A 19,664-nucleotide genomic window follows, 5' to 3' on the forward strand; every position below is an offset into this window, starting at 1 on the left:
TATGTGTAGGAAGTCTCTCTTGCTTCCTTCAAGTTTCTAAACTGTGTTAACATTTGTGCACATATTAAAATAAAATAAGCATTAACATGTCAGAAAGAAGCACAATATTATTCATAAATGGTTTATACATAACTCAATAACAGAATAGTTGGAGAAAAATTTTCATTAATATGGCTTGCTGTACTTAGCGCGATCTGAAATTATGAGTGTGTATGAATTCAACAATTATTTCCAACGGTTCATATGAATTCATTTGTAGCTGGTATTTATTTAATAACCCAATGATCAATTTAATTTAAAAACAAGTATGCCATTGAGTCCTACCATCTCTCAAGTCCGACATGTACTTAAAAACAACAGCATATTAGTTGTTTCCTATTAATTCCCCTTTCTACAGGACAAATGACATGGAAACAGGTTTTAGAGTTTAGCCCTTCATTAGCTGCAGCCACCTCCAGATCTCCGCAGTCTATTCTCTGGGAAAGACCATTTTTCTTTATTCCCACAACAGAAACACCACGGAGCTGGGGTACATTCTGGAGAGTCCTCACCTGTTGGCCAGACCTTGACATTTTGCATTTAAGAACAACCTGTGATACCTCCAAAAGATAAATGATTTAGAAGTGCTGACAAAGTAAAATAACAAGCAAAAATTTACCCAGCTGTATCTATTTGCCTTATACCTATTTACAATTCTGGTGAAAAGAAAAAGCCATAGTTTCGAATGTGGGACCAATTAATGCTGGATCTCATATGGGCCATGGACTTATTAGAAAGTAAGATTATATGGAGTGGACAGTGATACAGGGCTCTCTTCCTAAAGAAAGGAATCTGGAAGTTTGGACCTGGAACCTCATATGACATGACATGGAGGAGTTTCTCTCTAGTTCTTCACAACATTTTACAATTTGCTAGGAACTTTTCCCAGGCCTAATCTCATTTAATCAGATAGGGAACTAGGTATTTTCCTAGAGAGAGAAATGGGTTGAAAAATAGTTTTGTAATGCTAGAGCAAAAATATGGAAGCATTCAAATCACTAAACTGGCAAGTGGTGTCAGAAAAATATTTGGTTTTTTTTGGACTTGTTAAGATGAATTGTGTGCAAATCTAATCTATATATGTAAAAGGCTAAGCAACTGACTATGCTAGGTGCTTTACTTTTAATCCTCACAACCATGCTCTAAGGGAGGTATGTATTGTCATCATTTACATATTTTAAAAACTGGGGATTAGAGAGGGTAAATAGTTTGCCGATAGGTATGATGCACACTGACCACCAGGGGGCAGACAACAACTTTGCAGAGTGCCCTCTCGCACTCTGGGACCCCCTTGGGGCAGTGGTCAGCAAACTGCTGCTCAGCAAACCGCGGCTCGCAAGTCACATGCGGCTCTTTAGCCCCTTCAGTGTGGCTCTTCCACAAAATACCGACTTCTGCACATGGGCCAGGAAGTTTCAATCGCACTATATGTGCGCGCCCGCACGTGGTATTTTGTGGAAGAGTCACACTGAAGGGGCCAAAAAGCCGCATGTTGCTTGCCAGCCCCGGTTTGCCGACCACAGCCTTGGGGGATGTGGGACTACTGGTTTTGGCCGATCCCCCGTAGGCCAGGCCGACAGACCCCACCTGCTGGAGGGACCCCGCTCACAGACGCCCTTCAAGCCCCAGTGCCGCCTCAGGTGCGACCAGCCAGGGAGGGACACGGGAGGCTGGCTCCAGGGCGTGTCCCAGCCATCTCACCCAGTCCCACCCTGCTGGCCACCTTCTAATTAATTTCTTTTCAATGTGCATGAATCTGTGCACCAGGCCTCTAGTCATAATATAATGTAAGAGTAAAATCTCTGTATTTACAGTGGACTTTGCCTACAAGAAAGGGGTTGAGTAGGGATTGAGGGTCTGTGAGGAGCCCCTGTTCTACTCCTCATTGGCTCCTTCAAGAGCTGATTTGCTCACACTTGTCAATTCCAGCTCTAAAGACCCTTAACGGACCCTGGGACTCAGATCTCAGCAGTGAGGAGCTGAGCCCTGGGGCTGGATGAGGCTTGGTCTCCACTGCCGCTCCATCTCTTTCCAGCTGAACATCCTGGGCAGGTAGCTTAGCTTCTCTGAGCCTGACTTTCTCTTCCATAAAATGAGAAAAATAAATCCTACTTTCCGGTTGTTGGGAGGATGACATATAAAAATGCACATCAATTTTCCATTACTGTGTCTTTCAATAAATATAATCTCTCCGATTATGAAGTCCTGACACCATGCAAGTCTAGCCCTGGAGCATTCTCTGGGGCAGTGGGGGGTCACCAGATGACAGGAAGAGTCCACCATACTTAGGCACTGGGACGTCAGAAAGAGCACTGTGGCTCCCCTGTTGCAGAAGTCAGACAAACGGGTGGGCAAGCTCTTGACCTGTTTCCCAAGGCAGCTCCCTCGGCGGTAGGTGTCCCATCCACAAGGACAACTGCTCGCTTCCCAGACGTCCTGCTGGGTCCCGGCAGCACTGTGCTCCTCACGCAGCAACTTTTTCAGTTGAATGTTCCTGACAGAATGCCCAAGTGGATCGTTGCCACAGCAAAACATAGCTGAGGTCACACAATTTTACACTTCATATTTCATGGAAGCGTCTTAGACAAATGTCAGCTGAGTGTTCCTCACTCTCCCATCTTACTCTTTAACCTTTCTCCTCAAAAAACTTTATTTTGTTACCACTGTGGCCCACGAGGCCATGAAAAGATCTGGTTCTATACACAGTCCACCGGATATTGCCACTGGTTACTGTCAGCTTCTTTTTTCCCCCATTGTTCTTTCTTTCGTGGAGAGATCATTTCACGTTTGTACTTCATGTCTTGTGGAAGGCGGAGCTGTCTTTTGCATGTTAAAAAGCTCCTGCTCAGGGCTCATTTGTAAGACCCCCTGGTGGCAGGGAGGTGTGCCTGTGCTGTGTCTGCCTCTGCCCCCTGTGAGCCGGTGTTTCTAGGGGCCCGAAGAAGGTGCTGTCTGCTCCCTGGCTCGCCGAGGGCCTTTGCTTACCATGGGCCTCTTTCTCGCTGGTTGTTGGCTGTGTGCTGACAGAGGTCAAGTCGGGGTTCACATGGAACCCCTAAATGTCTCATTAGGAATGCATCTCCATCCCTTGCTATGGGAGGTCCTTAGAGGAGCCCGCCATGCGCTGGCTTCCCAGCTGTTGTCCATCTCCTGCCCCGCCTGACCTGGAGCAGGTAGGCTCCGGCCTGCTCTGGATTAGCTGTCAGCCTGTGCTCCAGGAGACGCCACAAGAGGCTGAAATGCTAGATGGAGATGGTTCTCAAGCAGCTCCAAATCTCTCCTCACAAGCATGCAGAAGCACACGCTATGAAGAACTGCAGCAAAACACAACCCAGAAAACCTTTGCCATTTCCAGCTGTTAATTGTCCTTCCTGCCACTTGTCTGCAGGTTCTTGCCTCTTCCACTTCAAACTCTAACTTCATGGCGATGCTTCACCCCACCTCCTCCACGCAGCCTTCCTTGCTTGACTTGCTTTTCTCCTGCTGGAAGTGACCTTTTCCTCCTTGGAACTGCCACATGCCTACTCTTTAACTGTCATATGCAACTTATTGTATTCTACCCTTTTGGAGAATACATTCCCTTACAGCAGGGTCTACTCAGGTGAGCTAATGGTATAGATTAGAACGTTTCTGGAGTCAGACATATCTGAATTAAAGTCTTTGTTTTCTTAATAACAGGCCTTGCACAAGTAACCATGCCCTATTGGACCAAAGATTTTCTCATTGGAAAAATGGAAATAGTACTAATGTTTAGTTTCCTGTTAAAATTAAGTTACACCAAGTCCCATGCTTGGAGCACAGCAGGCTTTTCATTAAGTGTAGCTACAATTATTCTAGTAAAGCAGGAGAGCATATTTGGGAAAGGTTGTTTCTTAAACAGCCAAGCAAAGAAACAAATGAAGTTTTTAGATAAATAACTTGAACGTTCTCTTTCTTTGAGCACCCTAGCTGATCCTAGAGAAACAAAATGTTAAAAATCATTTAATTATAAGTGAATAAAATGTCCGTAGCCAATTACTGTGGTGGGACGGTATTGCTTCACTGTATATTTTCCGGATGCCGGGGAGACTAACCACATGCCCCGTCACATTATATCGACAGAGTTACCTTCTGAAATCCAAGGATCTGCCACCCACAGCTTCCTGAACTACCTCCCTGGCCCCTCAGTGGGAGTTTCTTAGGTATTTCTCTCCCTCCTCAGCCTGACACTAATCTTATTGATCTTATCTTTTATCTACTCTCTCCTTTGTTCACTTGTATGTGTTAACTTCAAGAACATCAGCCTATTCAAAATGTGCCCACCCATTGGAAACAGTTTTCTTCGTTGTCTCTATAAATGATGACATACGGGTATCTTACCTGCATTGTGTGCTTTTCTGCAGCATGAATTTTGTTGTGTGGGATTCTTTTTGCTAAGCTTTAAAAAATATATTGCTTTGCTTCTATTTTGGATAAAGGATGTAAAGGTGTATAGGTTAGTTTGTTTCAGCTTTGGCACATGACTAAATGGCAGTTATATTTCGGCACAGATTGTCAAGACAGTACTATTTGTAAGTACACATATTTTAAAAATGCAGAAAACCAGTTCCCTTTCACCTATAAGCCTTTGAAAATATCAAATGCAAAGTCAGACGACAGTTTGAGCGTGGCTCACCTTTCTTGGCCCTGTGCTCTTTAACTCAAACACATCCATTGTGTAATTGACCCTGCGTCCGTAGTGGTCAAACTGCACATTCCCTGTCAGCCCTTGAATTCGAACCTATACATGAAAAATAAAACAACAAAAACAAACCCAAACATGTGTTTATTTGCCATTTCACCTATAGAAATCTCAACTTCATCTGTTAGGCTTAGAGCAGATATAGGTGTGGGACGATACAAGGAACTCACTAGCACACCATGGGATAGAATCTGAAAGAGAAATACCAAAGGAACATATAAACAATTCTACTGTATAGCTGGAAGATGAATATGTGTAATTTGTTTTTATATTATAAAGTTTCCATTGTAACTGACAGAATACTCCTTAGAATTGAAGTATTGTTTATAGGAACAGAAATATGGTTTGTTTATATTTACTTTTCAGTTTTTTCCTATAGATGCACATAATAAACAGCCCTGACAACCACATCGGATCATATTTCTCCTTGCTAACATTAAAATTAAGATGTAAAAAATTAAAAATATACATATATTTTGAAAATATTCACTTGCATTTTATTCCAAATTTCCTTCCTATTCATTTTTTTTTTACAGAGAAGAAGGGAGAGGGATAGAGAGTTAGAAACATCGATGAGAGAGAAACATCGACCAGCTGCCTCCTGCACACTCCCTACTGGGGATGTGCCCACAACCAAGGTACATGCCCTTGACCGGAATCGAACCTGGGACCTTTCAGTCTGCAGGCCGACACTCTATCCACTGAGCCAAACCAAAATGAATAGGGCCCTATTCATTTTTTATGTAACATATTCTGAACGCATGGCATTTCAGAACACTTAAAATGTAATATTAAAAATATAAACATAGTACATTAAACATTTGAAAAATAGTGTTAGTATAACTATAAAAGACTAAAATCAATAGTTTAATCCAAGGTTACAAGGCAATTTCAAGATCTACTGAGGTTGTCATTAGTGTTTTCCAAATATTTCTGGGTCTTCCCCATTCTCGGCTCAAGGTAAGCTCATACTTCCTGAATCGCTGGTGGTGAGTGAGGCCTATGTGACTCTCTTCTGACAAATGAGTTGTAAACAAATGTGATGAGGGTCACTACTGGGCCAGAGTTTAATTGTCAAATTGAAACCTTGCCTCAACTTTATTTCTCTTTGTAACATTCAAGATGGTAGTTCCTCTGTCAGCCTGGGTTGCTGAGTGATTACAATAAGCAGAGTGTCCCTGCTACCCTAGTGTGTTTGTGAGTGAGAAACACTCTTCTATGGTTGTAAACCACTGGAACTTGGGGTTGTTTGTTAGTACAGCATAACTTAGCTTATCCTGACTAAACATCTACACAGGCTATAAACACAGTATTCTATTTAGAAATGTCTCAAAAATGATAATAGTCCAATATATTAAAATGACTTTTACATATATTTACTTTCAAATACATTATTCTGTTTATTTGAATACTCTACTCAAACAGCAGCGTTAAATAAATTGAACTTAAATAAAATTGCGAGTTACCTGTTTGAGTGTCCTCTCCATGTCAATTCCCTGGCCCCATGGAGCAGCAGGATTTGCCAGACAATCCCCAGCATTTCCTCTCCTTGAAATATCAATTTTCTGCCTTCTAAGACTTCGGAAAGTTTCGGCCATCACCAGGACTCCATCATAAGTCAGAGCGGATGTGTACTAATAAAATGAAAGTAATTATAAGGGTAAATGTTAAAATCTTATCAACCAACAGGAATAGTCTGGCAGCACTGTTTATGACATAAAGCCTCATCCTGTCTGAAGCACAGTTAAATTATTGATAATTGCTTCCAGCATCGAGATTTCTATTATTTCTGGATTACAAAGACCATATACCGAATCTTATGACTCTGATTGAAAAAGAAAACACAGACTGAAGAGCAGAAATTCTAATGTCCAGTTGTCTAACAATGGGAAGAAGCAAAACCTTTAGGTGAGATCTTTTCATTAATTCTCAGCAGAAACACTAAAGTAAAGCTAAGAGCAGTGTTGCCGCCACCTGCCTTGTAGCCTGCTGCTGCGGTGGAGACCCAGGAGGGCTGGGGTGGCTCACTCTTTTTCTCTTCCAAAATGCCTGGCTGGGAGCCTTGAGATTTAATATATGTCTATAGATCTGAAGTGTGTATCTTTGTTCAGTTCCTCAGAACAATGAATGTTTATTGTTACTCGGATATTGGATGCCAGAAATAGCATCTACTTATTTGACAGATGTGTTTGCACCAGTCACTGTGCTAAATAACAGTGAGTACTGTTATGTCCATGTCTGTTGAGTGTGCTCAGGAAGGCTAACCATTTCTCCAGTTTTCCATCATAACCTTGGATCACAGTGGAGAAGTGAAGTAGAGACTATCTGCTTTTTAAAAAAATATATTTTATTGATTTTTTACAGAGAGGAAGGGAGAGGGATAGAGAGTTAGAAACATTGATGAGAGAGAAACATCGATTAGCCGCCTCCTGCACACCTCCTACTGGGGATGTGCCCGCAACCAAGGTACACGCCCCTGACCGGAATCGAACCTGGGACCTTTCAGTCCTCAGGCCGACGCTCTATCCACTTAGCCAAACAGGTTAGGGCGACTATCTGTTTTTTGATAATTGCCCAATGCTTCTCTTTGAGAAAAGACAGAGCCCGCATAGAAGGGTTATTAAGGTTAGGGGAAAAAATGAGGAAAAACAGGTAAAAATCAAAATAAAACAGGGAATGCTTGTAGAGTTTGATAAGAAAATTCCCAGTCATGAGGAATATGGCACTATTTTTTTGAAGCATGGCAGAGCATCAGCTGTCAATCATGACAAAAAGCTACATTATCTCTTTCAGGAATTCCACGTGGTCAATTCTATATGTTTAAATTTTTTATTGATTTTTAAAGAGAGAGAGAGAGAGAGAGAAAGAGAGAGAGAGAGAGAGAAACATCAATTTGTTACTCAACTTATTTATGCATTTATTGGTTGATTCTTATATGTGCCTTGCTGACTGGGGACTGAACCTACAACCTTGGTGCATGAGGACAGCACTCCAACCAATTGAGCTACACAGCCAGGGCCTCCATCTATATGATTAACACATTCTAACCTTAAACTAGGTGTAGTTTTGTGCTGTGGAATATGGAAGATGATCTCTTTGATTTGCTGCTTATAAACAAAGAAAAATCATTTGAAATTCTAACTGTAGAAAGTAGACTTATGCAATATGCCTACTAGGCATAGCAGCTAGCATTCCAGGAAAAACATAGAAATGTTAAAGGATATAAATTAACAAAGAATCTCTGAACTGTGGTACAGAACCTCATTAAAAAGCTTCATCAGAAAGATATGTGTGAGGCGTGTAAATTAAGAGCCTTGCTACATATTCTTCAAGGACATGACAAAATAGGCTTAAGGACAGGCTTAGGCACTCACAACAGGTTGGAGTGGCTGAAGGAAATGTAAGTGTTAAAGCAAGGTGACAAATCAAAGATGAGTATATACCTTCTCACCTCAAACAAGAAGTCTCTCTCTCTCTCTCTCTCTCTCTTTCTCTCTCTCTCTCTCTCTCTCTCTCTCTCTCTCTCTCTCTCTCTCTCCCCCCTCCTGCCTAGGCCAACATATCTTTGAGTACAAAAATCCTTCAAATCATCTTTTGGTAAGGCAAGAAAATAAAAACAAAAAATAAAGTAGGACTTTTAAAAACAAAAGACCAGGAATAATTTAATGGTAGTATTTTAGGAAGAGAGAGAGAGAGAGAGAGAGAGAGAGAGAGAGAGAGAGAGAGAGAGAGAGAGAAAATTGTTGCTTTTTTTAATAGGAAGAAAAAAGCTGAGAAGAGATGGCACCAAGAGCAAATACACTTGCTGTGTTTTACAAAGCCCATCCATTCTTATGAAACAAGTGAACTGTAAAAAAGGACAGATGTCATACAGAGAAGAGCAGAGCAAAGCAGACATTCAGCCATAGCGTTAGGCCTTTGGCAGGTCATTGTGCTGATGGATGGAAAGAAGCAGCAGTTTAAATCAGCTTTACCTTTGCGAAGGATTTAATTCTTTCCCACATGTCTTATTGTGCTAATGTTAAAAAAATCATATATATGGGCACACACACTGGTAGATGGCATCCAGGAAATTCTTATTAATTAAACACTTCATTTTACTAAAGTGGTTAGATTGGTGATGAGTACTGTTTACCCAGGTTTGCAGATAACAAAACAGTTTGGCAGAATCATAGGGAAGTAGCAAGGGTATGGGCTTTGAGAAGAAAGAACTAGATGAATTCTTTTTTTTTTTTTTCATTAGTAATAGCATAATTTTTATTTTATTTTTTATTTATTTTTTTTTATTTTTCGCTATAAGTATTACAAAGGGTATTACATAAGTGTCCTTTTTCCCCCCCCCCCTACCCTTGACAAGCCCCTGCCCTCTCTTACCCCCCAGTGTCTTATGTCCATTAGTTATGGTTATATGGATGCATACAAGTCCTTCGGTTGATCTCTTACTCCCCTCCCTCCTGTCCCCCAACCCTCCCTGGCCTTCCCACTGCAGTTCGACAATCAGTTTGAGGCAGCTTTGCCACTGTATTTATTATTGTTCGAAAGTTTGTAATGGTCTTAATTATCCACGAAAGAGTGAGATCATGTGGTATTTTTCCTTCATTGACTGGCTTGTTTCACTAAGCATGATGCTCTCCAGTTCCATCCATGCTGTTGCAAATGGTAAGAGTTCCTTCTTTTTAACAGCAGCATAGTATTCCATCGTGTAGATGTACCACAGTTTTCTAATCCATTCATCTACTGATGGGCACTTAGGCTGTTTCCAGATCTTAGCTATGGTGAATTGTGCTGCTATGAACATCTGGGTGCATATATCCTTTCTGATTGGTGTTTCTGGTTTCTTGGGATATATTCCTAGAAGTGGGATCACAGGGTCAAATGGGAGTTCCATTTCCAATTTTTTGAGGAACCTCCATACTGCCTTCCATAGTGGTTGCACCAGTCTGCATTCCCACCAGCAGTGCACAAGTGTTCCTTTTTCTCCACATCCTCTCCAGCACTTGTCGTTTGTTGATTTGTTGATGATGGCCATTCTGACAGGTGTGAGATGGTACCTCATTGTTGTTTTGATTTGCATCTCTCGGATGATTAGTGACTTTGAGCATGTTTTCATATGTCTCTTGGCTTTCTGAATGTCCTCTTTTGAAAGGTGTCTATTTAGATCCTTTGCCCATTTTTTGATTGGATTGTTTATCTTCTTTTTGTTAAGTTGTATGAGTTCCCTATAAATTTTGGAGATTAAGCCCTTATCAGATATGACGTTGGCAAATATGTTTTCCCACGAGGTGGGTTTTCTTGTTGTTTTGTTGATGGTTTCTTTTGCTGTGCAGAAGCTTTTTATTTTGATGTAGTCCCATTTGTTCATTTTCTCTTTAGTTTCAACTGCCCTAGGCGCTGTATCAGTGAAGAAATTGTTTTGGCATATGTCTGAGATTTTGTTGCCTTTGTATTCTTCTAGAATTTTTATGGTTTCCTGTCGTACATTTAAGTCCTTTATCCATTTTGAGTTTATTCTTGTGTATGGTGTAAGTTGGTGGTCTAGTTTCATTTTCTTGCATATATCTGTCAAATTTTCCCAACACCATTTATTGAAGAGACTATCTTGGCTCCATTGTATGTTCATGCCTCCTTTGTCAAAAATTAATTGAGCATATTGGTTCGGGCTAATTTCTGGACTCTCTATTCTATTCCACTGATCTATATGTCTGTTCTTGTGCCAGTACCAGGCAGTTTTGAGAACAGTGGCTTTGTAATACAGCTTGATATCTGGCATTGAGATCCCGCCTACTTTGTTCTTTCTCAGGATCGTTGCAGCTATTCGGGGTCTTTTTTTATTCCAGATGAATTTTTGGAGAGTTCGTTCTAGATCTTTGAAGAAGGCCATTGGTATTTTAATGGGGAGTGCGTTGAATGTATAGATTGCTTTGGGTAGTATGGACATTTTAATGATGTTGATTCTACCAATCCAAGAACATGGTATGTTCTTCCATCTGTTTATGTCTTCCTCTATCTCTTTTTTCAACGTCCTGTAGTTTTCTGAGTAGAGGTCTTTAACCTCTTTAGTTAAGTTTATTCCTAGGTATCTTAATTTTTTTGGTGCGATGGTAAATGGGATTGTTTTTCTAATCTCTCTTTCTGAAAGTTCACTATTGGAGTATAGAAATGCCTCAGATTTCTTGGGGTTAATTTTGTATCCTGCTACTTTGCCAAATTCATGTATTAAGTCTAGTAGCTTTTTGATGGAGTCTCTAGGGTTTTGTATGTATAATATCATGTCATCTGCAAATAAGGACAGTTTTACTTCCTCTTTTCCAATTTGGATGCCTTTTATTTCTTCTTCTTTTCTAATTGCAATGGCTAATACTTCCAGGACTATGTTGAACAGGAGTGGTGGGAGTGGGCATCCCCGTCTTGTTCCTGTTCTTAGGGGAAATGGTGTTAGTTTTTGTCCATTGAGTATGATGTTGGCTGTGGGCCTGTCATATATGGCTTTTATTATGTTGAGGTATGATCCTTCTATTCCCACCTTTCTGAGAGTTTTTATCAAAAATGGGTGTTGGATTTTGTCGAATGCTTTTTCTGCATCAATTGATATGACCATGTGGTTTTTTTCTTTCAATTTGTTTATGTGATGTATCACATTTATTGATTTACGGATGTTGTACCATCCTTGCATCTCTGGGATAAATCCTACTTGGTCATGGTGTATGATCCTTCTGATGTACTGCTGGATCCGATTTGCTAAGATTTTGTTGAGGATTTTGGCAAGAACTAGATGAATTCTTGTTCTGCTATGTGCAATCTTATGGGAATGTGGAGTACATTTTCCAGCTATGAAATACAAAACTGAGCAAAACAAACAAACAAACACCCAAAACAAACCTGTGGTCATTGTGAGAATAAAATTTTATATCATATCTGAGAGCTCTTGAAAAATGTGCTAGACCTTGGCTGGCAATGGTGAGGACTACAAAGACACATAGTAGATGGTTTCTGCCCAAAGGTGTTTATAGATGTGACACAAGTAGACAAGTAACTATGATAAGTCCTTGGTGAGAAGTATACACTCAAAGATTATGGCGATTACCAAGGAGAAAGGATCATATGTACTGGAGGACTAAGAAAAGTCTTTACAGAGAAAGTGAACTTGAGTTCAAGGCTGGGACAGTGGAAATGAAGGTGGAGCACAGCTGAGGTGCAGCAAGAGCAGGGGACTGAGAAGGAGTGGGAACAGTTAGGACTGTTCAATTTTCCTGGCCACAAAGGGAGTGGAGGAACGTAACTGGAAAGACTTGCTAGGCCTGTATTGTGGAAAACCTTTATTCCAGAAGATATTTTTATTTTTTTAAATGTTTTTAAATATTTTTAACTATATATTTTTTATTTTATTAATTTCAAGAGAGAGAGGAAGGGAGAGGGATAGAGAGATAGAAACATTGATGAGAGTAACACCATTGATCAGCTGCCTCCTGCACAGCCCTCCTGGGGATCAAACCCACAACCCAGGCATGTGACCAGAATCAAACCTGCAACCCCTTTAATCTGCAGGCAGACGCTCTATCCACTGAGCCAAACTGGCTAGGGCCAGAATATTTTTTTTGAAGGCAGAGTGAAACAAGGTCAGAAGTCATGCTTTAAATCTTGGTCAAAACACTACCAAAAAAAAAATCAAGTATAATTTAATTAATGTAATCCTCATTATTCATGGATTCCATATTTGAAAATTTGCCTTCTTGGTCAAATTTGTGGTCCCCAAATCAATCATCAGGGCAGTTATTTGCATATGTGTGTGGCGTGGTGCTAACCTCAGTTCCCCAAGGCACAGGTTCCCAGCTGCAGCCACAAGGCCGCGCTCTGCCTTCCTGTTTCAGCTCTCAGGGTGTAGACAAGTGTCCCCATGTGATCTGTTTAGTGCCAGGTTTCTCACAGTTTTGTGCTTTTTGCTGATAATTTCACTGTTTAATAGGGCTCAAAAGTGTAGATCTGCTTAGTGTTCCTCAGTGCAAGAAGGCTGTGGTGTGCTTTATGGAGAAAATACATGAGCTAAGCTTTGTTCAGGCATGAGTCATAGTGCTGTTGGCCATGATTTCACTGTTCATGAATCAACAATCCTATCTAATAAAGATAGAGTATGCAAATTAACCATCACTTCACGACAAAGTTGGCAGTGCCCACAGCCAATAAGGAGGGAATATGCAAATTGATGTGACAAAGATGGCGGCAGCCGGGCTGGGACACTTGCATCATCATCATGGCGATGATGCAGGCATTCCGCCCCACCCTGGCCTCTCCGGGCCTCTGGGCAGCATGCGCGCGCGCAGGTGTGGAGCTGCTGGGGTGGGGCGGGACGCCTGCTATGAGGGGGGAATGGGGGGTGGTGGGAGCTACAGGAGGATAGCAGGGCTGGAGCAAAGGTGGAAGGCGGTAGCCAGAGCGAAGGCCCAGGTCCCCGGTGCCGGAGGGAAGCCAGTGCCAGCAGCCAGGATAAGGAAGGCCTATTCTTGCACTAATCTTTGTGCATCGGGCCTCTAGTCCTATTTAATAAAAGCCTAATATGCTAAGTGTCCAACCATTCATTCAACCAGTCGCTATGATGTGCACTGACCACCAGGGGGAAGACCCTCTGACCGGTAGGTTAGCTTGCTGCTGGGGTCCAGCGGATAGGGACTGGGCGAGATGGGCCAGACATGCCCTGGAGCCCTCCTGTGGTCCCTCCCTGGCCCCGATCATGCACCGCTGGGGTCCCTTGGCCTGGCCTGCGCCCTCTCGCAATCTGGGACCCCTCGGGGGATGTCCAAGAGCCAGTTTTGGCCCGATCCCACAGGCCAGGCTGAGGGACCCCACAGGTGCACGAATCTGTGCTCTGGACCTCTAGTGTGTTGTATAAGCTGTCTATAAACAGAAACACGTGTGCTATGTGTTGATCAGTGGACAAAAATCTGTGACCGGAGGCTTGCAGGAACCTAATCTTGTATTTCCCCTGGGAACAAGGTTCCAGTGTTCCCTGCAACTTTATAGAACCTAACTACTGTGAATAACGAGAATCACCTGTATATATGGGGGTTGGCAAAAGTAGGTTTACAGTTGTTAGTCTATGAAACACTTTATTATTGTATTATTATTTATTAATTGTTGTATTTTTCATATGTACAACTGTGAACCTACTTTTGCCTATCGCTGTATTTATTGAATGGCCACTGAGTGCCTAGCATCATGCTAAGAGCTGTGAAAGATGAGAAAATTATATGTATTTACATATAAAAATACATATGACACTATGTGCATTTTATATGCCAAAGCTGTAGCATAGATAAGTCCAGTTACAGGTTAGCAAATAGAAGACATTAAGATGGGCTCAAGGCAGGGAAGGGCTAAGGACACCAGCGGTCCAGGTGGGGGGACCACAGTGGACGTTTTGGCCACATGTTAATACTATCACTGAAATGAAAAATAGTCCCAAGAAGCTACAAAACGCTGACAGGAAGCTTGAAGCTCATTCTAGCTACTAAAACTCAAAGGGCAACAAAAACCTGAACAGATGGTTTGCAGAAGAAATGCGAACGCAATTAATGGTCTCACAACACAAGGTGTGAGGAAGGAAGAGATAAGGTTGTCTCATGAGGAAGAGCATCTCTGCAGACACTGAAGGCAGAATGAGGGGAACTGCTGCCTAGCAAACAGTCTAGATTAGAAATGCGCTCAGAGGGAAGCTTGTCACTCTTCTCTGTGTGTATGAATACTTGATACGACTGAGCTTTTGGTATGATTCATCTATGAAACTACTAAAGGCAATAGAGATAATAAACGAATTCGCAAGGTTTCTTTTTAAAAATATATATTTTTTATTGATTTCAGAGAGGAAGGGAGAGAGAAATAGAAACATCAATGATGAGAGAGAATCATTGATCGGCTGCCTGAAGACTGAAGGGTCCCGGGTTCCATTCCAGTCAAGGGCATATGCCCGGGTTGTGGGCTCAATTCCCAGTAGGGAACATGATTCTCTCCCATCATTGATGTTTCTATCTCTCTCTCCTTCTCCTTTTCTCTCTAAAATTTTATATATATATGAACCTCTGAAAAAAAAAAGGAAAAAATGTGCTATAATCAGAAATTTACCAGCTTCCTTTGCAGATACGAATAACACTTCTGCAATGTCTATAGGAAAAAATTAAACAACCAAGGCCTTTTACTATTTATTTGAAAGAAAAAAATTTTAGAAGCTTGCATATTTTACATCCTACCAATCAATTTCCTAATTTATATACTAATTTAAATCACTTTGAAAACATAGATTTTTTTTTCCTGGGTGAATAATTACCAATGTCGTTCAAATTTGAAATATTTAATTAACAAATTTTGTTTGGAGCATACAATTTCCCTGGCTGGTGTACTCAGTGATTAGAGCATCATCCGGTACACTGATGGGCTGTGGGTTCAATTCCCAGTCAGGGCACATACCCGGGTTGCAGTTTGATTCCTGGTCAGGACATGTGTGTGAGGCAACCAATTGATGTTTCTCTCTCACATCAATGTTTCTCTTTCTCTGTCCCTCGCTCTCTTCCTCCTTTTCTAGAATCAATGAAAAGCATATCCTTGGGTGAGGATTAAAATAAAAAAGCATTCCTTATCTTCAATGGAAATTTATAAAGTAATAATAATAACGGGAAACTGCTTGAGCTAATACCTACCACTTCTACTCTTAAATATAGATATTTAGAAATTATTAAGGGTTTGTGCAGCACAGTGAGAGTGACTAAATGCTTCTGCCCATCGCACTATGTATGATGACATAGAACCAGAAAAACTGCATCATGAACTTTCTATGTTAAACTTGAAAAATACTAAACATACATAAGATAAAAACGAACAAATACCTTTGGAGGAGTCTCAGATCCTGGATACTCTCTCTGGTCTAGTTTCTTCCAGCGATCCATTAGTTTGGTTACCATAGGTGTATTAAAATCCACCAACTGGAATCCTGTAACATTGGCTCCACCATGTATAAACCTCTCAAGAGAAATATCCTTGAATCCCTATAAAAATCAATATGACAGTTTGTTTAATTCATCATTATACATTTCAGCTCTTCAATGCTAAACAAATTAATAATCTCTCTATATATAACTAGATTTCTAATAAAGCAATGACTGGAACAGGTGAAAGATCCAATTATGTCGATTTAGCTGTTAAATTCTGTCACTCAAAATCTAATACATGAGAAAAGGGCATACGTGTTTTCAGTTCAGTTCAACTCAATTTAACAAGTCCCTCTTAAATGCCTTTGAATGCCTTTTATGATGCATAGCTGGTGTATATAAAGATGAATATGGTATCATCAACAAGTCTCTTGTTGAAGACATAACTGCCCTCTGGGATTGATGAGCAGAAATGTCTTATGTGACGATAATATCAAGATATCATGGTACTATGAGTCTGTGATGGGTTATACCTTTTTAGTGGTTCAGTTTAATTACAAAGTGCTCTAAAAGCAGACAGAGCTGCTAATTTGAGCCAGGAAGGGTAAAAGCTTTGATTACATCAGTCTCTACAATCTTTATAGTCCTGGGAACTGGTAGTGAAGAGAAGAGAGCAAGATAGGCCATTCATGGCCTCTTGTATGATAGGAAGAAAGATTGTGTCCAACCAGTGGAGTAAGGATGCTGGGAGGAGGAAGGTGTCATCTTTTTGGTCCAGAGGTAGTTAATTGAGTTTCAGTAATGCTGAAAAGTTATTTTATCTATCTATCTATCTATCTATCTATCTATCTATCTATCTATCTATCTATCATCTATTTTGTTTTATACCTGGTCCCTTTTGTCCCCAATAAGTATTTAAAATGCCGTACAAAAATACATACGCAATGCAAAGTGTAAAACAAATAAAAATTGCAAGAAGAGGGCGCAGAGCATATTAGGGAAATGAGTTAATAAACCCAAAGATATTAACTCAGAGAAAAGTTAACAACACACACACACACACACACACACACACACACACTTGTACATCTGTATTGAACTATTTTTTGCTTTCTCTTAGATTTAGTAAAGTTCCTTTTAAAAATATGAATTTGACTCAATTGTTGTGAGAACTAAGAGAAAGTGTTTTGTCTTTTTTTTTTTTTTTTTGGTGGAAGTAAAATATGCAGCAGTGACCTTGCAGGTACACCAGGAGTCGGAGCAGGAATCGGGGAGGAGAGGAAGACCTGGGGTTGCCTCGCCAACTGACTGCATCTCAGCCATGTTTTTGGAAACGTCTGTTTTTTATTTAAATAACAAAAGAGGTTGCCTTGCTGTTGGCTACTCAAAAGGAAACAAACCAGTCTATTGGCAACTCAGCAAAGTTGCTATGGAAAGCCCCAGGAGTGTGAACTAATAGCTAATACTAATGCTGGGCTTGTTATGTATCAGGCACTTTACTAGACACATCACCTGGATGATCTAGTTTAGCTCTCATAACAAGGTTATGAGGTAGATCTTATTATGAGCCATATTTTATAAATAAGGAAAACTGAGGCTCAGTGCGTTACAGCAAGACTATTCAAGCTCACCCAGCAAATGCGTATTGGAGCCAAGATGACTCTGGAGTTTGCCTTTTTAATTCCATGCTCTTGTGTATTCTTCTACAAATATGTGTGTTTTTAATTTTGGTATTTATCATAATGTCCCTAGGAGAAGGGGGGGTGGTAATAATACTGTAGAATACAGCTCAAACTCTAAATCCCACTGTGGTAACTTCCCACATGTAGAATGAGAATGAGAATGAGAATGCTAACATAGCTGGTTTGGATTTAGTAAATAATGGTTATTCTTAATTTATTCATTCAACAAATATTTACTTCATGCCTATTATGTGGCAGCTAATTTGACAGCTCATCAGTAACATTCTCATTTCATGGGGAAAGAAACCAGGCACCAGAAAGCAAATCTATGTTTTTGAAATGGGGGCAAAACACTGCCCATCAATCTCTAGCGAGTAAAATGTCAGTTAAACATTTGTTTGTTTCTACGAGAATATTGAGCAGACCCACAGTCCAGCAAATAATTTCAGTTTTCTAAAAGCCACAGTGATTCAACTATTGCATTAGCTGCTAAAGGATGACATTTTTATTTCCTTCCCGCAGTGGCTACAATAGACGCTTTCTTTCGCAGCACAATCCCAAAGCTGCAAGACGCGCAGGCAACGCTGCAGCCTTCAGCACAGTCATCTGATGTCAAGTCTGATGAATAGTAACGCACATTTCTCTGGGTCCGTCCTGCTGCTATGCTGTCGGTAAAGAACAAAATATTGCCACATCTGATTGTAAACTCCTCCCAGTTGTGAGCCAAATGAATGGTGGCTGGCTAAGTTCATTTTAAGGATGTCTGTTTGAGTACAGGCAATGCTTTTCATTTTGTATATTTTAAAATAATTTTCTATAGGAAAAATGATAGGATCTAGAGACTGTGAAGCAGTTTTGTTGGGAACAGTTATTTCGGTGGTCATTTAGATTTCAGTTTTTACCCAGAGAATATTGTGGAACTGAAAGTTCTGGGTAACGTTGTAATAAGATTGTAATTCTGCATTGGGGGTGTGGGGGTTAGGTAACTAAGTAAATAATGCACCCTATGGCAGTGGGAGGACCTGGGAGAGGCTTTGAACTCACTGAAATGGGTTGTTCAACAAAGCCTCATGTCACAATGGTTAGTGACCTCCTATGGAGAGGTCATCTTTCAACTTGGTTTTCCTTTTAATTTCCACTTACAGTCCATACATCCTCTGACGGAAAAGAGGGAGGGGGGAGGGATAAGAAAATTAATAAATTATAGACCTTCAGATAATCTGATGACTATTGATATAAACCTATATAGGTCCATCACATCATAGGTATTTAATAAATGCTCATCCTTCCAGATTTATCTAATTCAGAAGACATTGTGCTGTTTTGCATTTCAGGCTCACTGGTTATCTAAATCATTGAGATGCTCGGGTACAGTGAGCAGAAGGAATGTCAAGTTGAAAGGGAGATTCCCTCTTAACATTGTTTAAAATTTAGGTTGTTAAGAAATTGATTGAAGTATGCATTTTTGATGGTCAAAGTAGATAGGCGGTGCATTTGGGCATGCTCAATGAAGGAAAGTTGAACAAATATAAGAAATACAAAGAAAAAAGTAAAACAATGTCTCCAAGCTCATGGATCTTAAGTGGGATCATTGCATTTGAGTAAAAATGTTAGTCTGCAAATTTTGGGAACTGAGTTCTAGTCCTCATTCTGACACTAACCATTCGTTTAAATATTTCCTAAACCACTTGCCAGGAGCATCTGGCCTTACAAGGTTATCTATCCTTTGTTGAAAATTGGGTATTGGAGTTTCCTACTATTATTGTATTGTTGTCTTTTCCTGTTTTCAGATCTGTTAATATTTGCTTTATATATTTAGATGCTCTGATATCAGGTATATATCTACAAATGTTATATTCTATTGATGAATTGACCCCTTTGTCGTTATATGACCTTCTTTGTATCTTGTTAGCTCTGGCTTAAAGCCAATTTTGTCTAATATAAGTATAGATTCTCCTTCTTTCCTTGTTTCTATTTGCATGGACTATCTTTTATCCTTTCCTTCACTTTCAGTCTATGTGTGCCCTTAAATCTGATGGAGTCTTTTGAATGCAGCATATAGGTGGGTCTTTATTTGACCTATTCAGGAACTCTATGTCTTTTAATTGGAGGATGTCACCATTTACATATAAGGTTATTGGTAGGATGGACTTGCTATTAGCATTTTATTTTTTTTCCAGCTGATTCATAGGTCCTTTGTTCCTTTCTTTCTCTCTTGTTCTCCTCTTTTGTGATTTGATGATTTGATATAGTGATGTTTTGATCCCTTTCACTTCATCTTTTCTGTTTCTAGTCTAGGTTTTTGCTTTG

At 40.3% G+C, this 19,664-nt stretch overlaps 1 protein-coding gene across 5 annotated transcripts in view; it reads right to left on the bottom strand.

The window, feature by feature from the left end:
• Positions 1 to 19,664, bottom strand: part of GRIA4 (glutamate ionotropic receptor AMPA type subunit 4) — a 413,519-nt gene that overhangs the window by 71,746 nt on the left and 322,109 nt on the right. For all 5 annotated transcript variants that reach the window (XR_002831674.1, XM_006098831.3, XM_006098833.3 and 2 more), the window contains exons 6-8: positions 15,631 to 15,789; positions 6,226 to 6,393; positions 4,694 to 4,798 (exon numbers count right to left, since the gene is read on the bottom strand). Coding sequence is in view for 4 of the 5 variants with exons in the window: in XM_006098831.3 (XP_006098893.2) it covers positions 4,694 to 4,798; positions 6,226 to 6,393; positions 15,631 to 15,789 (432 nt within the window). In the remaining variant the exon portion in view is untranslated. The remainder of the gene's footprint in view (positions 1 to 4,693; positions 4,799 to 6,225; positions 6,394 to 15,630; positions 15,790 to 19,664) is intronic.

This window comes from Myotis lucifugus, unplaced genomic scaffold (assembly GCF_000147115.1).
Source record: "Myotis lucifugus unplaced genomic scaffold, Myoluc2.0 scaffold_248, whole genome shotgun sequence".
NCBI lineage: Eukaryota > Metazoa > Chordata > Mammalia > Chiroptera > Vespertilionidae > Myotis > Myotis lucifugus.